A 24,015-nucleotide genomic window follows, 5' to 3' on the forward strand; every position below is an offset into this window, starting at 1 on the left:
CGGTCTCACCAACGATCGCCGTCTGTAATTCATATTTTCGCGGCGCTCTCTCGCGGACAAATCGCCGACGTATCTACGCCGGCGCGTGGCATCGATTCCCCCACCCTATCCTAGCGGTATCTTTCAGGTACCGCTGCTCCTTCTCCGCGAGAATCCCAACCTTTTTAGGTTGTGTGATACTGGGATGGGAATTTTTCGTCTCTTTGCGCCGAAATTTCTGGAGCCCTCTGTGTCAACTCATTATATCCGATACTACAACAGACGTGATCTGGCCGTATTGTCTCCGCTCACTTCATGGAAGCATGAGCCATTAATTAATAAGAAGAAGAAGAAGAATAATCCGACTTTAACGATCGTACAGATCGCAGCGATCGATATTATCGCGACCACATTTATCTCTTGCGCCAAAAATTCCAGAATGCATTTCCTCACTCCGTAGCTGGCAATAATGACGACGACGACGACGACGACGACGACGACGACGTTTCTTACAAACAAACCCATTTCCTCGACGGCGAACACCTAGACACTTACGTCCTCGAAGGCGAACACTTAGACACTTTCTTCCTCGAAGGCGAACACTTAGACACTTTCTTCCTCGAAGGCGAACACGTAGACACCCACTTCGTCGACGGCGAACACCTAGACACTCACTTCCTCGAAGACAAACACGTAGACACTTACTTCCTCGACGGCGAACACCTAAACATCCATTTCCTCGACGGCGAACACCTAGACACTCACTTCCTCGAAGGCGAACACCTAGACACTCACTTCCTCGAAGGCGAACACCTAGACACTCACTTCCTCGAAATCAAACACGTAGACACTTATATACTTTCTCGACGACGTACATATCTCTATATTTCGATATTTCAATTTTCATATTTATATATATAATAATAAATATTTTAAATTTACGCGGGCAAATCAATGCGTTTAAATTTCAAGTAAATTAAGGGGACGTTATTTCAGTTTAGAGTTGCGTTTAAAGACCGAAGATATTTCGGCGCGCAATTTGGGGGGAATTTTCAGATAGAGTTGCGTTTCAAGACCGACGATTGTTCGGCGCGCAAGTTGGTGGAGGGGGGTGGGAAGGGAATACATATACATATATCACTTTGAATAATATATTGCGAAGAATATTACTACGTCGACCCGCCATCAGAGGTCTATAGATATTCGCTAAGATTCTCGCAAGTGCTTTGATACGCGTATATCTGTATATATAGAATCTCGATTTAATAACTAAAACATGCGTCTAAGGTAGGCTTCCATTACAATACCTTACTGATGAGTCCAGTATTGGAAGCCGGGACGAAACGCCAACATTACGTGATATTCTTCGCAATATATTAGAATTAATAGAATTAAAGATTTTAATGAATCTCAGGCTCGTAGCCCTATTCTCATATTATTAGTTTTAAATTTGTTGAGCCTTATTACAATTAATATACAATTAATATTTAAATATTTTATATTATATATATTGAATAATATTTTTAATTATAAGAGTTAAATCGCGCGCGCGTCATATGTGATACAGCATGCAACACTGGTCTGCTGGTTAGATATAGGTAGATAGAGAGAGATGGTAGAATAGATAGAGTGAGATAACACATAAAGTCAAAGGCCCTCTATTATCGAAAAAACGAGATGGACATTTTCTCTGGTCGACGATGACAATAATAACGACGTATCTTAAAAATTGAAACGTGAAAATTCACAGATCCGCACTTTGCGTTGTGATATCTCCGCTCGTAGGGCACGTAGAAAAAAAATGAAAGCACTTTTATTATACAATTTAAGTATTTCCTGTCGATTGAGCGTATGTAGAACTTGATCGGTTCAGCCGTTACTGAGATCTGATCATCTCGACCCGAAAAATTCTCCGTGTCGCGTAAAGGAGGCACGGCAGTGTCGCGCGCTTGGCTTAGCGCCGAGACACTACCGTGTCTCCAGATATGAAGGGAAAGATAAAGATAGTACTGCATGGGTTTTACTATTTAATTTATTAGAATTTAATAAGAATAGTACCACATGGGTTTTTAAAAATATTAGATTAGAATTTAATTTGGCGCCGACTATGTATTGATATCATATCTTTTATACAAATGATACATGTCACTAGAACCATTTGGATCGAAGTAGGAAGATCTTTCAATAAGATTAAGAACTACATGGGTTTTACTATTTAATTTAGTAGAATTTAATAAGAATAATTACTACATGGGTTTTTAAAGATAGTAGAATTTAACTTGGCGCCGACTATTGATATCATATCTTTTATACAAATGATACATGTCATCAGAACCATTTGAATTGATCTAGTTTACATCATGGTTTACTAAACAGCAAATATAATTAGTCGGTTCTACAGCCAATTAAGTAATTGGCGTTGGTGAAACTGAACCAAACGGTTTTTTATCAGAAGCTCGCACTTTCAGCCCATTTTCTACCTTTTTTAAAAAGGTAAATTTTTTAGTTTTTTTACGTGGTCTTTTATACAAATGATACATGTCATTAGAATTAAGTAAGTATAAGTATATTTCACTGGTTAATTAAATTTAAAAATCCCACCGCCACCCCCATCGTTCAAATATATATAATTTAGTAATATAGTTTTAATAAAATAGTATCAAAACGATGATCGTCTGTATGTAAATAAATTATTATCTTTTCAATAAGAACTACATGGGTTTTACTATTTAATTTAGTAGAATAATCACCACATGGTTTTTTAATACCAGGTTTACCCTATCATTCTTTGTTAAACTTCCGTATAGCCCGGTCATATTAGGGGTCAACCTCGGAATGAAAGATAATAAGCTGTAAATTGGTATAAACCTTTGTTTTGTCGTTGTAAATGTTGTCTCAAAAGTCACAAGTGCTATCGTGTCCGCGTCTTAAGATATTGAAGGTCAAAGGTCATAAAAATCGGTTTTTCGCGAATATCTCGCTTTCTATTGCTTAAATGAGATTTGCACCTATTATAAAAGTTGTAGAGTATAAAATTCTCTACAACTTTTGTTTGAACTTTTTTTTCATACGATCAACCTTTTTTGCGGTAGACCGCGAAGAGTGCGCCGCGTACAGTCATATATGGCCTAATGCAAGGTCAAGCGTGAGTTGCGGTTATCAGTACGTTGTATAAAGTTAATTATTTACTAAAAAATTATAATTATTAAACAATGCCCATTATTTATGTACTAATTATTAATTATTTATATTTAATTAAAATAAGTGACTTAATTATTTATATTTAATTATTTATATTTAACTATTTAACTATAGTATATTATTAATTTTGGAATGTATATTTTAGTTATATTTTAAGTTAAAACGACATTATATACGTTTTCTTTAAAACGTGTAAATTTTGTAATACTTACGAGGTCTGGCTATTAAATAACGAGACTGCGCGCGCAGAAGGCGTCCTAGAGGAGTAGGGTGGGAAACGAATGCAGCGTTGGATAGCTGGAAATGTCTCGTTATTTAATAGCCAGACCTCGTATATACCTGGAAATACTTGTCCCTACCCTACGACCTTTTCTATTTATAGCCGGGGCAGATTTTCTATTGTATTCCAGGCCACTTTCTCTTTTAAGGGACCATTTTGTATTAGTCAAGATTATTCGTTAGTTTGAAATTGTATCTTCGCAACGACGGACGTACGGTTTTAAGAGCTATGGCTGATTTGTGTTTTATATGTTATAAGTCACTTTCAGAAGGTGTTTCTGTGAATGTCGCACGTGGTTTACAAACTTTAAAAACTGCAAGTATTGAAAGGAATGATGGACATATCGATGGCTGAGACGAAGAACCAGCCATCTCAGATTTGAGACCAAGAACCGGACAACTCGGTTTTGGGGTGAAGAATCAGCCATTTCGGCAGTTGTGACGAAGAACCAGACAGTTCAAAAGTTTGCGACGAAGAACCAGACAATTCGGAGGTTGCGATGAAAAAGCAGACATTTCAAAAGTTCGCGACGAAGAACCAGACAATTCGGAGGTTGCGACGAAAAAGCAGACATTTCAAAAGTTCGCGACGAAGAACCAGACATTTAAAAAGTTGCTACGATATACGTAATCTTTGACCTTCAATATCTTAAGACACGGACACGATAGCACTTGTGACTTTTGAGACAACATTTACAACGACAAAACAAAGGTTTATACCAATTTACAGCTTATTATCTTTCATTCCGAGGTTGACCCCTTTTTTTACCTAATATGACTGGGCTAGTACTCGACACACGTGCTCCGCACGCACTGCGTTCCGCTGAGCGACCGCCGCTTTAATCATTGTATCAACGCGATTCTACCGCGAGGTGATTCCTTACAATAAAGTGACCACCTTTCAATCCTTCGGATTACTGTTCATAGCTTTCCCAGCCTTGATCCGTGCAAACCACGGATGCCCTCTGTGCGAAAGTTGATGAGACGGAAGAAGGAGTGCGAAAAAATAAAGAAAGGAAGAAATAGAATTAATTGCCTTTATTCTATTTACACAAGAAATTTCGTACGACGAACGTAGGCCAGCGTCAGGCCGAAAATCACGCGCGTTTACCAGTGACTTTTTACAGAGAAGTCTAAGAGACGACTGCCCACAGCGTCTCGGTGCGCTCGGTAAGACTCACCCTCGAAATCCAGAAACTTCTTTTCCGTTAAAATGATTTCTCTTTGTTGGAAAGGACGAACAATAATAATAATGAAGCTTCTAGAATTCGAGAGGTTGAAATTAAAAGTATTATCAACACCGCTCATACTTTGAAATTATAGGCTGGAGCGGCATACGCTAACAGCCCATAATTGGCAGATAGATTTCACGTTGAGTGCGCTGTGAGCGCAACCACTCTGCAGCGCAATTGGCGGGACGCGTCCACGGAAAGCGCGCCGATTTCCAAACACCTTCTAAACCTGACATTCCGGCGGTTTCCTCGTAATCTCTATTACCGCCTTACACATACAAAATTGCTATCTTTAGAATAAGATAAGAACAAATAAACAAAAATGAAACAAAATATATTTTATTCTTAAACTACATCATAAAAAGTTAAAGAATTAAAAAGTTAAAGCTGAATTTTAATGTGAAAAATCGCATTAAATACGCCATATCCCAATATGGTGAGCTAGGGTTAAAAAATATTACATATTATAGAAAATACTCAAATTGGCGTCCCTCAGCAGTCTGATAATGTGCTAGACGATTATAAAGACTTAAGACTGCATTTCTACAGAATTCGCGAGACATTATTCTAAATTCATATATTATTCGTTGACGTAAATCATTAAGATTTTGAGGAAATAGAGATACAGACATTCGCGGGTACATACATGACTCATAAATCCAGTCGGGCAATCTCTACGTAATACCTTAGATAATGCTAATGTCGACGATTCCGTAACTTTTAACTTTCATAACTTGAAAAGTACTGAAAAGAGGCTTTATTATAATGTTTTGGAAAGCCCCTTCAGGTATTAGATTCTAGAATCAAAAATAGGGTGTTTTGTTTAAAAAAATCGATTTGACCTTGACTTGACCTTGGTGGCACCATCCAAGGTCAAATTGATAAGGTCAGTCAATAGATCATTTTTAATCAACCCTACATTTTTAATCAACACTTTTTAAAAACCCTACATCTTTTGTATAAAACATTTTTCTCAAAAATGATTACTTTCAAAATATTTAAGGGACCCGAGACTTTTTATATACCCTGTGTATATATATATATATATATACAATATACAGGGAGAGGCATTTAAAACAGGTGACCTGAATAACTCGCTTGTTTTTGACAATAGAAGAAAAAGTGTCAAACAAAAGTTGCTTGGTTTCGAGGTGCACATAATGTGATGTCAATAATTGTTTTTTTGGTGGAGGCGCTAAAAAGATATGAAGGTCACCTCCACTTTTTTAAATAGAATTATGTAATTTTTTTTTTAGATAAAGTGATTCCTCTAATTATTTTGCATATAAAAGTATTAAGGTAGAGATATCAAAAAACCAATAGTTTTCGAGATATTTTACACTTTATTTTGATACATATTGACACAAAATGTTAAATAACTCGTAAACTGTTGACTTTTTGATTATCGTACCTTAATACTTTTGTGAACAGAATAATGAGATAAATCAAATGGTGTAAAGAAAACACATAGTTGCTTTAAAAAATATATGTATACAAAATGGATAATTTTTTAAATACGGAACTATGTGTTTTCTTTACACCATTTGATTTATCTCATTATTCTGTTCACAAAAGTATTAAGGTACGATAATCAAAAAGTCAACAGTTTACGAGTTATTTAACATTTTGTGTCAAAAGGTGACCAATACATGTTCCCCTCCGAACCAAACAATTTCTTCCTTAGATATTTTTGAAATTTGTTAGATTAATTGTCAATTTAACTAAAGTGATATTACTGCGGTAGTCAATACGTATGCGTCAATGCTGAAAATCCATCAGCGTCGCGAGAAGAACTACATACGCGGTACATAAATTCACACAATTATAATTAACACTAACATCCTGTTACAATGACTCGAGTAGGCATTTTCACTCCCTATGATTCTTAGACATTTTCGCGTATCATTAACGGTAACAGAGATATTGCCTTGTAACAGAGTTACTGGGATACCCTGTATATATACATATACACATATGCACTTATTTTATTTTCATAATAGCAATTATCCACCCATTATAACTAACATTAATTTGTAAATTTTCGCAATTATTATAGGCAAAATATTTTTTACTTTACTACTGGTATCTTTTATTGTTATATAAAAAAAGGATTAAACGATCTATGGAAGATTGACTACCACGAAAAGTACACAAAATAATAATTTTAATGGTACAATAAAAATTACATATTTATGTACTTAAACATAATAGTTATTGAAATTCATTGGAAAAAAATAATTACAAAATGTTTAAGTAAACATGAGGACTGTTCTTTGAAGCTGAACTAGCATACACTCGTTCTACAATATTTGAAATGAAATTATATAGAATGCAGTGCAGCACCAAAAAACAAGTCTACAGTTTATTCTACTTACTATTGTAATCGCTTATACTATTTTTCTTATACATGCAGTCTTATTTGTTTATACTTTATATTACACGGCTACTGATTTATATGTATTACACACGGAATTAGAGCCATGGCGTATGAAAAACTTGAGTAAAATGTAAATAAATATAAGAGAATTGACCAATCACAGTAAAGATCGTAAGCAGCAGCAAATCCAACATATTGATTTCCTACTGTTTAAATCATATTACTTGAGTTTTTCTGTGCCATAGCTTTTACATTTTATTTAAAAAAATCCTTTGTTAACATAGTCAACACACAATGACAGTACATGTTAAAATGAATTTATTCAATTTTTTAAGAAGTCAATATCACTCGTCATATTCTCCAATTCGCTGAACATTTGGTCAAGATGCTGAAATAAAAAAAAGATATGAGACGTAAAAAGAGTGTAAAAATGGCCAAAATTGGCTTTAAATGGACACCTTTAAAACCTATGCAGTTGTCATTTAGAAATTCCGTAGATTCATGGAAAAATACTTATTTATCCAGGAAAGCTAGGGAAATCTTCCAAAAATAATAAAATAATTCGTTTAAACGTTCTGCAAAGAAACTCATTTTGTTTCTAACAAACAATGATAGATTTCAAAATTAATGATATGTTTACATGTAACACATGTTGGATCATGAAATACTATAAGAATACATTACCAGGAAGATCTACAAATATATACAATAAACAGAGTCTTCAAAAAGTCCGGAAATGCTAAAATATTACGAAAACAATCAACTCTAGCGAAAAATATGTAAGAGAAAAATTGTAGGACTTTAAAAAATCTACCAAACTGATGATAAGAATTTGACCTTTGATAATTGTATGGATCAAATAATTGCACAGCAGCTTATTTGGATAAGATATACAGGCTTTATTTAAACAACACAAAAGTACGGTCTTTTAGAAACCGCAAGCTCTCAGCTTTAGAAAATATAAATATAAGAAAGCCAACTCACTTTTAGTTAACAGAACAGAATAGAACAGTAGTGAGAGGCGCTGTAGGTATAGAGAGGAAACCTAACAACAAAAATGTTACTATAGACGAATTGTCTTTCTCAACACTTCCCTTCAATTCGTACAAAAAAAAACAAAAAATTATTTATCAAGACACATAGTGTTAAAATTGTTGCTTAGCTTTACTTAATGTTTATTCCATGTTTTAACAATACTTTAATTTTAATAAACCTCTTAATTTTTCAAATTTAGTTTGTACTAAACCTTTCGTTAATGTATCTGCCTTTTGTTCCTCTGCTCTGAATATAAATGACTTTAATAATACCATCTGTGTACAGGTCTCTTACGTAATGATATTTTATGTCAAAATGTTTGAGACGTTTGTGTTCCCACTTGCTCAAAGTATGTATGCAGGATTGGTTATCTTCGTAGATTGTAACAGGTTCGTTTATAATCCAGCCAAGTTTTTGTAGTATGTTCCTGATCCATACTACCTCGGTAGAAGAAGTGGCTAATGCCACGTACTCAGTTTCCGTAGACGACAGTGCAACGGTTGGCTGTTTCTTAGTGACCCAACTCACAGGATTTTCTTTCACCTCGATTAAGAAACCAGTTGTAGATTTTCGGTTAGGATCTCCTCCCCAATCGGCATCAGCATAGGCAACAATTTCAGGTCCTTTTAGTTATTCCTTTCAGATACCTCAAAATTCGTTTCAGTCCTTTCCAGTGTACCGGACTTGGAGATTCTTGAAATCGACTGTGGTAATTTACTGCAGCACTTATATCAGGCCTTGTATTAATCATTATATACAGTAAACAGTCTAGTAGTTCTCGGTACGATCGCTTCTCATTTTTCTCTTCGATTGAGTTAGTATTGATTTCCATTTTATTAGTTTCTCCATAGGCGTCTTGACAGGTTTACTATCCTCCATCCCAAATCGCTTCAGCATATTTAAGATATATATGGATTGATTTAAGTTTATGCTATGTTCGTGTCTGGTTATGATGATCCCGAGGAATTTTTTTAATGATCCGAGGTCCTTCATTTAAAAAAACGCTTTTCTAACAATCGTTTGATTTTATTTAGCCGATCCCTATTATTTCCAGCAATTAAAATATCATCAACGTACAACAACAAATAAGATTTTATCTCTCCATGCAACTTGACCCTTATGAAAAATACACTGAAATTTTTTGTGTTAACCGTCAATTTCGGTGTTAGTTTAGGATTTACCCTCAATTTTGGTGTCATTTCGAGTGTTACATTCAAATACTTGGGTGTGATTTTCATTTTGGGTATCATTTTCGGTGTTACTATCAAATGATTGAGTGTTGATTGGGTGTGACCATTAACTTAGGTGTATTAGTTAAGTGTAACTGATGTTACCATCAAATAATTGAGTGTCGATTGGGTGTGATCATTATGCGTATTCGGACACAAAGCTTTGAATATACGAGATGTCGATGCAATATTTGTGTGTCGTGACGCATAATCGACACTATAATCCAGTTAGAATTAAATTACATCAGTGTCGAAAATATTTATTGACATCGAAATCGATGATCGTAAAATTATGTAATGCAGTAATACATTTCTGCGCACTTGCGGAAATGATTTTAATACGAATTTGAATAAAATAAGAAATCGATTTTAATCAATTATTTGTTATTTGTGAATTTTATTATTTGATGTATCATTTTATCCTATAATATTCGATGAAAAACAGGGATAAAATGATACGTCATGCGTATTACACTTGCGGAAATGATACATACACTAATACATATATTAATACATACACTATCATATAAACACGTAAACCATTTGTTTTTAATATTTCCATTGAACAGATATATCACAATTATACAGACGTTGACATATACAGATTCGTGGATCATCGAAGTACAGCAGTTTCCGTACGATTGTCAAGGTCAAGCATGCGAAGTCGTGGTACAACTTTGGATGGGTGACCGACCGTTTGGGAAGCATCATGAAAAAAAATTAATTCTCGAATTTAGAGGAAAATTTTTTTTTCGCGATTTTATTCTAAAATTGATGATAATTATTAATACTTACTTTAACGAATTGATACCATTTGGGTGATAACTACACTATAATTTTTTGGCGTTTTTTTGGTGTTTTTTTGGCCGGTTAACTCCCAAATTGTGTAAACGCCGTTTGGGTATCCGAAATTACGCTATTCTTCTTTGGTGTTTTTATTGGTGTTTTTTTTTAGTGTTTTTTTCGTAAGGGGAAAAACAGACATTGATCATGTTTTGATTGTTTCAAACCGATTTCCTTTACATAGTCTCTAAAAACTGAATTCTAAGCTCGTGGTGATTGTTTTAGGCCATACAGCGTTTTATTTAATTTACACACACGCATTGTTCCATCATTGCACCCTTCAGGTTGTTTTAGATATATTTCTACAGTAAATTTTCCACGAAGAAATGCATTCTTCACATCAAGTTGATCAGCATAGAGATTTTCATTAATAATTATTGACAATAATATTCTTACTGTTGTCATTCTTGCTACTGGCGCGTATATTTCGTCATAGTCGAAACCTCTTCTCTGTAGGCAACCTTTCGCTACGAGGCGTGCTTTATATTTCTGTGCGTTTCCTTGTTCGTCATACTTGATCTTGAAAATCCACTTGCTATCTAGAGCTTTCTTTCCTCTTGGCAGCTGTACAAGTTTCTATGTTTAACTTTCTTTAATTGCTTTTAGTTCTTCGTTTACTGCTTCATACCATTTCTCTCTGTCTGCATGAGTGTCAATTTCAGAGTAGTCCATTGGTACATCATCAACACAACTTTCAGCGTATAATGCTAACGTACAATAATCTTTCAGATAATCTGACTTATATTTCTCACGTGTACTACGTCGAGGAACTTTCGATCGTTCTTGAGTATTCTTAGAGTCAGTTAAAATTTCTTCTATTGATGAATCTGATCTTCGTGTTTCATTTTCATCTTTAGCGGATTCGAAGTCTTCTTCCGAATCATCAATAATATTATCGTCAAGGTCAGATTCTTCTCTGACATCTGTTTCCACAAATGACTGAGTGTGTTTGAACTTGGTTTCTTCAAATACTACATCTCGTCCAGTAACTATTCGTTGCTTTTCTTGACTCCATAGTCGATAGCCATTCTCAGTATATCCTAACATAATGCATTTTTCCGTACGGGAATCAAATTTCCTTGGATTTACTTCTTTTGGTACATGTAAAAAGGCAATGCAGCCAAACACCTTCAGTTTTCTTACGTCTGGTCTTTTTCCGTACCAAAGTTCTGCAGGAACTACACCTTCCAATGCATTTGTTGGACTTCTATTGATTATGTAAACGGTAGCTAAGACTGCTTCTGACCAAAAACTCTTGCTCATTTAAGAGTGAATTATCATACACCTTGCCTTATCAAGAACAGTTCTATTAAAACGTTCAGCAACACCATTGTGTTGGGGTGTATAACGTATAGTATATTCTATATGAATTCCTTTTTTTTGGAAGCACTTAGCCATCTCATTTGAGGTATACTCTCAACCGTTGTATCGAAATCTACTTATCTTCAAATTAAAATGTGCTGTAACAAGAGCTTCATAGATTTTAAAATAGTAGAATACTTCACTTTTACTTTTTAAAAGATAGACAATCGTAAAATGCGTATAGTCATCGATGAAAGTAAGTATATATCTATTACCTTCTCGTGACTCTGGGGTAATTGGTCCCACTAGGTCGCTATGTACTAGCTGAAGGGGTCGCTTAGCTCTTGTTCTTTCTTTAATGTGAGGTAATTTTGTTTGCTTACCCTGCACGTATGACAAATTTCCGGATTTATTCCATCTACCATTTTTACAACTCTTTTAAGGTTGTCTAGACCTGTATGTCCAAATCGACTGTGCCAGATTTCAGCATCTTCCTTTACATTGCAGCGCAAAGACGTCCTAGTTGACTGAATGTTTTGACTTCATACACTCGATGATGCCTTGGTGCTTCTGCAAAAACTTGATTACCTTTTAATACCTTTCCTTTTCCTTTTTCAAACACAACTTTAAAACCATTAGCTTCTAGTTTTGCTACAGACAATAAATTGAATTCTAATCCTGGCACAAATAGAACATCATTAATTGTGACATTAATTTCTTTTTCGTCAACAATATTATTACAAGAAACAGTACCAACCTTATTTGCCGTTATAATCATACCAGCCTTTGCAATATGAATTTTTAGGTTCAGTCAGTTCTCTTATATTTTGCAGTAAATTTATGTTTTTTGTTAAATGTTCAGAGGCTCCGACATCGAGAATCCACGCTGTATTATTCTCTTTTCTATCATTAGTACTTACTGCAGCAAAGCTAACTGTATTTGATTCAGTGGTGTCTGCAACCACATTTGCTTGTTTTTCCTTTTTATACGATCGATTTCCATCAGTTAGTTGCTTCGGTTTTCTACATTCAGATCGTCGATGACCTATTATGCCGCAATTGTAGCACTTATAAGGAAATTTAGGTTTGTTTCCAGTGTCGCTCATCTTATTGCTTTTCTTATTTTCACTCGCCGACAAAGTGAATGCTGTAGATTGAGACGTTTCACCTTTTGTAGTTTTACTACTTTCCTTAGCTTCGACTCCTCATCTAAAAGACGATTTTTAACAAAACTTAACGTTAACGTTTCCTTTGAAAGTTTCCAGCGTTGTTACTACTATGTCAAACTCGGAAGGCATTGTTAAAAGTAGATGACATACTACATCCACTTCTTCCATATTAGCACCGGTAGACTTCAATTCTCGAACAAGTGATTCAAACCTTAATAGATATGTAGATAGTGATTCAGCCGTAGGTTTGAATTTCATTAGTAAAAGTTTTTTCCGGAGAAGCAATTAACTAGCTACGCCGCGACGTTCAAATACATTCCGTAATTCCGTCCATATTTCAAATGCAGTGGACTTGTCCTTAGCATATTCGAGATGCGAGTCTGCTATCCTTTGTATTAATTGTGACTTACATTTTGCGTCCTTCTTTTTCAGATTTGCATGACGCTGATCTTGAGCCTGTGTTGTTTCTCCTTCTATAGACACAACATCCAAAACTTGTGCATCTATGTGTTCCTTTAAACCGAGTTCTTCTAACAGCACTTCCATCCTGAATTTCCAGTTATTGTAATTTGTACCGTCGAATAGTGGTACTCGATGCTTATCTTCCTCCATTTGGATAGAGCAAAAACGTATTCTTACAAATCTTTAGTATGCGACGATTATTTATATAAATTTTAAGCCTGGACCCATAACTGATAATTGCATGGGTCAAATAATTGCACAGCAGCTTATATTTGGATAAGGTATACAGGTTTTATTTAAACAACACAAAAATACTTCTCTTTTAGAAACCGCAAGCTCTCAGTATAACTAGAGACCTAGAAAACAGAGATGCGTCATTGAAGGGTATGGCTTGATTGGCTGTCTAAAACACGTGATCAGAGAGCCATTTTAATTTACTATTGCATCTAATAGATATAGTTTTATAACGTATGTACACATATATATATATAGAGAAAAATTTAGACAATACAGTGTCGAAGTGCAATAAAAAACTATTATTATGGTGTAAGTATTCTTATTTGTGTGAATATTTAATATCGGACTTAACCTAACCTAATCTAATCTTTCTACCTTTTGCATCAACTGTCATCAGCTTATTGGTCAAGAGCACTTATATTGAATTCAAATGGCGGTGATTACCTAACCCAACCGACGCAATGTCGCATCTCTGTTTTCTAGGCCTCTAAGTATAACCAGCGTTAAAAAATATAAATATAAGAAAGCCAATTCACTTTTAGTTAACAGAACAGAACAGAACAGTAGTGAGAGGCGCTGTAGGTATAGAGAAGAAACCTAATAGTAGGGGAGGCCAAGCGGGGATTTTGGGATTTACTGGAGCGCGTCAGAATAATATAAAGGGGGAAAGCTTGCACCCTAATAAGTACCCTCCACCAAATATTAAACCTCTATATAGAGCCGGGGGTCCAGGGGAGCCCGTCAGATTAGTAAAAAAAAATCGATTGTTCGAAAAACTCGAGCGCGTCAGATTAAGGTATGGTGTGTTAATTACATGTAGAAAAGTGTACATTTCAATAATCTGACGATTTCAACGTGACGTAAGGAAATGGGAGAGTCATAAAGTTGCAAAAAAAAAACGTGACATGGATTTTCTCGAGCGCGGTTAAATTTTTTTTTATTTTGAAGGAAATTAATCAAGGATCACGGGAATAATATAATCTGACGATTTACACAAGCCGAAGTGGCCAAAATCATTAATCATTAATCATTAATCATTAATCATTATTAGAGGTGCGCACGAGACGAAACGAGACGAAATTTCGGCAATCTCGATCTCGATCTCGCAAATATTTCGGTATATGCATCTCGATCTCGAATTTTCGAGAATCTCAATATCTAATCTTGATCTCGATCTCGAATCTCGTCGAGATCTCGTCGAGATTGGCGGCAAATAGTTTAAAAAGTACAGAATTCTTGAAAATTTAACAAAACTTTAAATTTTTAAGAATTATATATTTTTTAAACTATTTTTTACTAACCTTGACGAGATCTCGACGAGATTTAAGATCGAGAATTGTTAAAAATTTAAAGTTTTGTTAAATTTTTAAGAACTCTGTACTTTTTAAACTATTTTCCGCCAATCTCGACGAGATCTCGACAATATTTGAATACATCAATAGTAACGAGCGCTCATTCATCTGTTGAGTCTGCTGAACGTAGTCATTATATTCGAATCCATTATTACCCATATAAGTTTGTTCTTTATTCCTCTCCTTGCACTGTCTGAACTAGTGCAAATAAATTGAAGCGAAAGAAATATACATTTGATTCACTTCAACTTATTGCACCGTATGCACCAATTCAGACAGTGCATGAATAAAAAGTAATCTTTAGACATTAATATCCCGTTAATTGTGAAAATTGTAAAATGGTACAAAACTTTCCGTCTTAGTTTAGTCTGATCTACCTGTTCACGATATCCGTCAGGTGAATTATGGACCTGTATAGAAGACTATAGCAGTAACTCCGGCATCATTCGCGCCATATAACTATTATTTTTATTAAACAAATCAATTAAAGTAGGCTTTCGAAAATTTCAAATAACAAGAATATAAAGGCTAATGAGAGCTATTCGCTGTTATTAGAGCGATCATATATAAGATATGTTATAGTGTGAATTTTATATACTACGTAAGTAGTTCCCCCCAATGGCACGCCGAAAATCCTTCGGACTTAAAACGCAATTCTAATCAACTACCGTAGTAATATCACAATTTTTTATGCTTATAGCATCTTATTGGATCTTAATAATATGTTGAAAGACATATTAAATTCTAAAGATGTAATGTTAAAGTAATAATAAATGAAAATCTATGAAAAAATAAGATTGCGAGGAATATCACAAGTTGGCGTTTCGTCCCGGCTTTTCACTGCTAGACTCATCAGTAAGGTATGTAGTGGGAGCCTACCTTAGACGCCTGAGGGAGATGTTAGAAAGAAGTTCTATATAAACAGATACTCATGTATTTCAGCACTTGCGAGAATTGGCACGAGTAACTATAGACCTCTGTTGGCTAGTCGACGTAGTGATATTCTTCACAATGTTCTCCATTTAAATAATATTTGAAAGTAACAAATGCATCTTACAGCCAGCGTATATTAAACAAATCTAGTGTTTCACTTTTCCGAGACGAGACGAGATTTGGATTGATCTCGATCTCGTCTCGGAAAAGTCTCAATAATTATGGTCTCGATCTCGATCTCAATTGATATCATCTCGGTCTCGTCTCGGTCTCGTCTCGGTCTCGTTTCGCGATCTCAAATGCTGCGTGGCGTGAATATCGTATTAGGAAGGGAGTGGGGATGTTTGAATTCGCCAGACTGTCCAGTTTTCATTTGTTTATCGTCATTTGTGCTACATTGGTTATTGTCTTTCGCAGCTTCTCACGTGATTCCTCGCATTTTTATTCCGATGTGACAGATTAGTTTAGGTTACAGGGTTGCCACAAATTTGCAATCATAAAATCCCCTGACTTACTGACGGAATTTTGAGATTTTTCTCTGACCCAGAATAATTTATACTTATTTGCAATGTTCCTCGGTCTTTCCAATAATTGTACATAAATACAGGTTTTTATGTTGTGGAATCGACTTCCAAAAAAAAAAACAAAAGTTGTCAAGAAAGATGACGGCAAAGCGTAAAGCCAGACGATGTACAGCTAAAAGTGTTAGATTTTTCCTGACAAGTGTGCTAAATCCCTGACTTTTCCTGATTTTTCTGATGCATTTTCCAAATTCCCTGACATTTTCCTGATTTTCCTGATTTCCCTGACTTGTGGCAACCCTGGGTTACGGAATCTTCAGTTATATATGATCTGTTTATCATCATTAATTATGAGCGGCGATAAAGATTATATATTCAGAAGGGGAAGAACTTAGCGGCAGCGACGAACATCTTCCTGTAAAAAGGTGCAAGACAGCAAAAGAATATTACGAATTTTCTACAAATACCAAAGAGAAATTTAACATTTGTAAATTATGCAAATCCAGAAAAAAGAAAATCAAAATGACTGGAGGAAATACAACCGACCTGAATCGACATTTAAAAAATGTACATTTTTATTTTAATGTCCAACCGTCGATTATTTTTTAATCTGATTTCCCAAAAAACTATTATATGTGCAGGTACTATAACCACTTACGCACTGTTTATCTATTTATATATAATAGATTATTAATATTTTCTTATGTAAATATTTACATATTGACACATGTGAGAAGTATGGTCAGAAAACAAAAACACGAGACGAGACGAGATTCTCAGGCTGAGACCGAGCCTCTCGAGACCTTTGTCTCGATCTCGATTTTGGCATTATAATTTGATCTCGGTCTCGGTCTCGTCTTGTATGATCTCGTCTCGTCTCACGAGAGTCTCGATTTTCAAGAGTCTCGGTGAAACACTAAACAAATCAATTAAAGTAAGCTCTCGAAAATTTCAACCTTATTTTTTCGTAGATTTTCATTTATTATTACTTTAACATTACATCTTTAGAATTTAATATGTCTTTCAACATATTATTAAGATACAATAAGATGCTATAAACATCAAAAATTGTGATATTACTACGGTAGTTGATTAGAATTGCGTTTAAGTCCGAAGGATTTTTGGTGCGTCATTGGCGGGAACTACTTACGTAGTATATAAAATTCACACTATACATATCTTATATATAATCGCACTAATAACAGCGAATAGCTCTCATTAGCCTTTATATTCTCGTTATTTATTATTTTTATATCTCTCAATGAAATAATAAAATATTTTGTCGAAATCTCGGCGAGATCTCGACGAGATTTTTAAATAATCTCGATCTCGTTATGCTAGATCTCGGTATCGATCTCGAATATTACAAGTAATCTCGATTTCGAATCTCGTTTCGAAATCGAGACGAGATTGAGATTTTTCTCGTCTCGTCCGCATCTCTAATCATTATCTTATTATTTGAATAGTAGATTCAAGCATTTCGTTTTTTCCGTGTGGCTCTGCATTTTTTGTTCAACCATTTTTTCAGCACATTTGTATCTTTCAAAATAAATGCAGAAAAATTTAAAAAAATCAAGTTTTTAGGATGTTTTTTCAAAATAGCGGCGACGATACGGCCGAGCGCCAATTGTCATATTCATAATCAGGAGGCAAAAATACATCGAAAACATGTTCGCGTTTTTTGGATTTCGAACATACAGTCTGTACAAGATTTATGGAAAAAAAATTTTTCAAACCGACAGATTAATGAAATCCCTCCACATAATCGTCAGATTATGGGTCAGCACGTCCAGGACATCGAACTGTATCTTAATCTGACGTGCTCGAGTATTTCAAGGTCACGATTTTTTTTTGCATTTTCAAAAATCGGCCATGTCTCTCAGTCGCGTCCAAACCGTCAGTTTTTTAAATAGGAGCTTCTTTAGGGTCCAATTAACATCCCCTATGAAAATCTAACGCGCTCGAGGAAATTTTTTTTTCCCCTTTTTTTGACCCCTTCCTACAGCTAACCCCACCACATAAACCGTCAGATTAATATTTATCCGTTATCAGAAACACATGGGTCGCTTACACTATTAATATCTGACACGCTCGAGTATTTCATTGTCACTGTTTTTTTTTACATTTTTGAAAGCCTGTACACGCTCCCCCCACCACTGAAACGGCATACATCATAACCTTTTTTTCTTTTTAGCATCTAATCTTCACAATCCAATAGGTCCCCACGACGCTCGAGTAAATCCACATTTAGCCTCTCGGCCTCCCCTACTATAACAACAAAAATGTTCCTATGGACGAATTGTCCTTCTCAACAACCTTCATATGATCTTGCAGACTCCACCCAAGGTAAAATTCTTATTATCAATTAGGTAGATTTTTTGAAATCCTATAACTTTGTTTTTACAAATTTTTTGCTTGAGTTGATTGTTTTCAAAACATTTTAGCGTTTTCAAACTTTTTGTAGACCTTGTACAGTAGAACTTCTTTACAGTCCAACCTCCTTACAGTCACAACCTCACAAAAATAGTCCACAGTCGACTTCCGTATAAGTACATGTTTGTAACCCACGTGACGCGTCTCCATGACAATTCCTTGCGCAGTAAATAATGCGCAGTTATCTACTTAGACGCACTCAGGTTCGTAATTTTAATGCTCAATTGTAACCTTTGGGGATAATCTACTACTTATATATTAATTATTTTGTATAATTGTTAGTTGCTTAATTATTTTTAAGTGTAAACTTGATTTAAAAGAGAAAGTGTATAATAATAAGTAATAAGTAACAGATAATTGAGGAGATTGCTTCCGGATCAAAAATTAAAGATGTGATAAAAAAATATGGTATCTTCTCAAATTGTGTCAAAAGCTTTCTTACTAATGTAAGAAATGTTTTGTTAGTCACATCTCAACAAAATAGTTATCAAAACATTTCTCTCAGTGAGTGCTACATATCAGCTTAAGAAGGCTACTTACCTACTTTGGAGCGAAGCTAAAATAATCTCTTTATTGTCACATTTGGTCCCGAGGGTGTGACTATAAAGAGGTTAGTGTGTGCGTGCGTGCGTATATTTTTAGAGCTTCCTGGTAGTATATTCTTATAGTATTTTATAATCCAATATGTGTTAGATGTAAACGTACCATTAATTTTGAAATCTATCATCTTTTGTTAGAGAAACAAAATAAGTTTCTTTATAGAACGTTTAAACAATCTATATATATTTTATTATTTTTGGAAGGTTTCCCAAGCTTTTCTGGATAAATAAGTATTTTTCCATGAATTTACGGACTTTCTAAATGACAACTGCCTGGGTTTTAAAGATATTCATTCAAGCTAATATTGGTCATTTCTACATTCCCTCCTCTGCGTTCTTCAATAAAATATTATTGAAAGATTTTAATATAAGGATATATCGAATATAAGGATATATCTAATATAATTAATAATCAGGAGATGCGGTAGTGTCTTCGGCCATGTTCAAAAACTAAAAGACACTACAAGTCTCTTATCCCGAACCACCAAAGTCCATTTTTCGGGGATACGTAACTATTAAAATATAAAAAATTTTGGATCGCACGTAATATGATATATTCCGAAAGGCGGTATCGCCACGAGTAATTTAAACTTTAAAAAAATTTCGGTAAAGTCGTTCTGTACATACAAGCGGTCGAAAAGAAATGATTTTCATGAAAAATGAAGTAACGTATCCTTCCGTTTGTTTTTCTTCTTCTTCTTCTCTGTCCGCAGTCATGTGAACCTCTGTCCTCTTTCACTTTTCACTCACACCTCCACCAACTTTGACCCACCCCCTTCCCCCACCGCCCACCACCCATCCTCACCATTAAGTAAGTGATATCCGAAAAAAATCATACCATAAAAATGAAAAGTTCAAGCCATGTTCAAAAAAAGATACTCAAAAATTTAAACCTTTTTATCTAATAATAATATATTATATTATCATGAAAAGTAACTGATATATTATTAATTAAAGGTGTCAGTTCAAAGTGAACATACATAAAATATATGCAACTTTCGGCCGATTTTAGAATCACCTCCACCCCCCCTCACCTCACCGCTCCACGCGCAGTTCAAATACCGCTCGACCGTCGTGTGTATTTACAATAAAAAATTTGGAAATATTTTATATTTTGTATGAAAAAAGTATTTTGTATTTGAAATACAAATTTTAGAAATATTATGTATTTAAAATATAAATTAAGTAATAATTAGAGGCTCAGAAGAATAAATAAAAATTTAATTAAAAAATACCAATATGATCCGACACTGGATGATAATGTGTATTAAATATTTCTTTATTGTAATTGGATAAATTTTATCCAATTACAATAAAGAAATATTTAATACACATTATCATCCAGTATCGGCTCATATTGGCATCTGTTAATTAAAAATTAAAATATAAAATTTAGGAATATTATGTATTTTGTAATTTAAAATAATATTTTGTATTTAAAATACAAATTTTAAAAGTATTTTTTAAATTGAAAAATTGAAAGCATTTCATATTTTGTATTTCAAATACTAAGATTGCCAATATTTTGTATTTTGCATTTCAAATACTGTAATGATGTATTTTGCCTAGCCCTGGTGGTGGGTTAAAGTTGGTGGAGGTATGAGTGAAAGGTGAGAGAGGACAGAGGTGCATATGACTGGACAGAGAAGAAGAAAAAGAAGAAACGGAAGAAGACGTTACTTTATTTTTCATGAAAATCATCACTTTTTGACCGCTTGTATGATAGAACGACTTGACCGATTTTATTAATTATATGCGCTACACTTACATCCGTCGGTTCTTCTTTGTTATCTCGTACTGTTTCTGATGGCTTTGTTACAAATGCTATGCTTCGATCATCGTCAACATCTTTATCTTCATCTTCTTCGACATCTTTATCATTATCTTCATCGTCGTCGTCGTCGTCGTCGTCGTCGTCGTCGTCGTCGTCGTCGTCGTCGTCGTCGTCGTCGTCGTCGTCGTCGTCGTCGTCGTCGTCGTCGTCGTCGTCGTCGTCGTCGTCGTCGTCGTCGTCGTCGAAATGCGTGTTACACGTGTCCATCTCATCATAATCTATGGGTTCTTCTTTGATTTGTGTAAGTATCATCGTTTCCTCGCTGGAATTGGTTTGTGTTGAACATGATAATGGATTCTCCGATGTTGAAGGTATTTTAGAAGAAGTCTGTGACATTTACACACAATAAATAAAAATATTATTCATCTTCAAAACGATCGTAATATGTAAATCGTACAAAACATTTGTTTTGTATGACCTTTTAAAGATCAAAAATATATCAAAATGTATTTCAATAATTTTTTCAGGGTTTTCCGAAATCTTGAAAACAAATTCTCTGAGATTATTCTTAAATTTTCCAGGAATTTTTATAAAAAATTTCAAGTAAAGTTAACTTCCAAAATAAATCGGAATGCAAGTAACGCAAACAAACTGTAAATTGAAGATTAGAAGACAGAAGTTTCATGAGATTATCCATCCTTTTCTACAATTTGAGTTGTGAAATTTATAGGATAAGAGAAAATTTATTGTAATCAAGAAACACGGAAGTGTCTCTCGCCAAGTGAACGCGCAGCGCGAGACGCACTCTTTTACACAAGTTGGCGAGTTGCGAATAATCGAGAATATTGGATCTCTATGAAGGAGATATCACGATGCAAAATTTAAAATATAATATAAAATTAACACAATCTGTTGCATATGGTTTGACAAGTTGACAAATTTGACATTTGACAGCATATTTCACGTTGTCACTCGTATGACGCTAGAGTCTTGTGAAGCCATTCGAACGGATCGGACGTGTTTCGTCCTGATTCGGGTATTACATCATTTCGATTAATATTTTTGAAAAGTGTTGCCGACTTCAACCGTGCTTGTTTTCAATTTATCGGAAGTCCTTCACTCGTCTGGGCGCTCGGAGGTACGGAGAACGTTCACTGAGACTGCAGGCGTCCACTGTTTGGAGGACGCATCATTTTCGTTTTTATTGTATCATCTATTGTATCCACCTAGTTTCGAGATGGCCAATGCCTTGCACACGCAACCTCCCAATTTACACAGACCTCAGTGACCTGTCAGGCTGCGAGGCTAATAAATTTGAAAAGAAGATCGTATGGCGTTGATGTTAGCGGCCATTTCTAGCGGTCACATGCGAGACGCCAAGAGAAAATAGTAGTGCAGAGTCCCCGATTATAAAAGATATAATTTATGACGTATTTCTGTTAAAAATTCATTGAAAATAATAACTCACAATACACGGTGATAAACAATATAAGATTAAGTTAAAAATATTAAAAATAATAAAAATAGATTATAAAATATATGTATAAATAATATAAAAAATATTACAAGAAAGAAATACAGCTTATAACGGTCAAAGCTGGATCAAAGTGCTTATTACAATTATGCGTGATTTTTATATACTACATATGTAGTCCCTCCATAATTGCGCACTGATAACTTTCAGACATAACGCATAAATACTACAGTAGTAATATCACAAATTTTACTTGATTAATTACATATTAAATATAAAGATAATAATTAAAATTTCGTAAATAATTAGATCTTTAATTTATTCTTTATATATTGCGAAAAATATCACATAGTTTTTGGCGTTTCTTCCCGGCTTCCACTACTGGACTCATCAGTAAGGCATTGTAATGAAAGCCTACCTTATACGCCTTGGTAAGTCATTAAATGGAGATTCTATATAAAGAAATATACGCATGTAGTATTTATGCGTTATGTCTGAAAGTTATCAGCGCGCAATTATGCTGGGACTACATATGTAGTATAAAAATCACGCATAATTATAATAAGCACTTTGATCCAGCTTTGACCGTTATAGGCTGTATTTCTTTCTTTATTTGTTTGACAATATACGGGGTCGTACAAAATAATTTAATATTTATTAAAAAATATTAATCAATAGATCTGATTGGACCGTGAGAGTTTAAAGTAATAAGTAACGATACCGTACAGAAAAGGATTCTTGTAGAAAAGGATTGATAATTCCATGAAACTTCTGCCTTTTAATCTTCAATTTGTAGTTTGTTTGCATTACTTGCATTCGAATTTATTTCGAAGTTAATTTTACTTGAAATTTTTGATAAAAATACCTGGAAAATTTAAGAATAATCTCAGAGAATATAACGGTCAAGATGAATCTTGAATGCTTCTAATATATAATTTCGTATGAATTTATATACTACGTATGGTTGATTCTTAAAAATAAGCGTCGAAATTTTTTCAGACTTGCAATGCAAGATCTAATAAACTACCGCAGTTAATAAACTATCACGAGTTAAATTGACTAACAATCTAACAATTTCGATGCTCATAGCATCTTGAATCTTAATAATGTTGAATGACATATTAAAATCTATGAATAATTATATTAAAAATCTGTAAATAATTAATTTATATGATTGTTGTTTATATGATGTGTACAATATTTTATTATTGTGAAAAATATTACCTCGGCGGGAATCGAACCCGGATCTCTGACATTCCGTGCGAGCATCCTAAGCCTTAAGACTACCGACCCAGTAAGCAAAATAATATTCCAGCAACGTTATTGAAATGATATTTAACAACATGTAACATTTTGGAATATGTAGTTGTTAACGTTGTATATAACGTTGGGAATGGAAGTAACTCGTTACTTGTAACAAGTTACTTTTTTGGTAACTTTACTGGTAACTGCGTTACTTTCTTTTTTTGGTAACTGTAACGGTAACGAGTTACATTTTTTGGGTAACGGTAACGAAATTTACAGTTACTTTTGTCGTTACTTTGCACACGATTGAACACGCTTCGATTGGATACATGCTATTTA

At 34.4% G+C, this 24,015-nt stretch overlaps 1 protein-coding gene across 1 annotated transcript in view; it reads right to left on the bottom strand.

Annotated features, from left to right (window-relative positions):
• Positions 1 to 7,381: 7,381 nt before the first annotated feature.
• The window catches only part of LOC108782492 (Painting of fourth), a 30,920-nt gene continuing 14,286 nt past the window's right edge, over positions 7,382 to 24,015 (bottom strand). Inside the window, exons 5-6 of the mRNA XM_018550774.1 lie at positions 20,952 to 21,344; positions 7,382 to 7,456 (exon numbers count right to left, since the gene is read on the bottom strand). Of these exons, the coding sequence (XP_018406276.1) occupies positions 7,391 to 7,456; positions 20,952 to 21,344 (459 nt within the window). The 3' untranslated portion in view covers positions 7,382 to 7,390. The remainder of the gene's footprint in view (positions 7,457 to 20,951; positions 21,345 to 24,015) is intronic.

This window comes from Cyphomyrmex costatus, unplaced genomic scaffold (assembly GCF_001594065.2).
Source record: "Cyphomyrmex costatus isolate MS0001 unplaced genomic scaffold, Ccosl1.0 scaffold1285, whole genome shotgun sequence".
Classification (NCBI taxonomy): domain Eukaryota; kingdom Metazoa; phylum Arthropoda; class Insecta; order Hymenoptera; family Formicidae; genus Cyphomyrmex; species Cyphomyrmex costatus.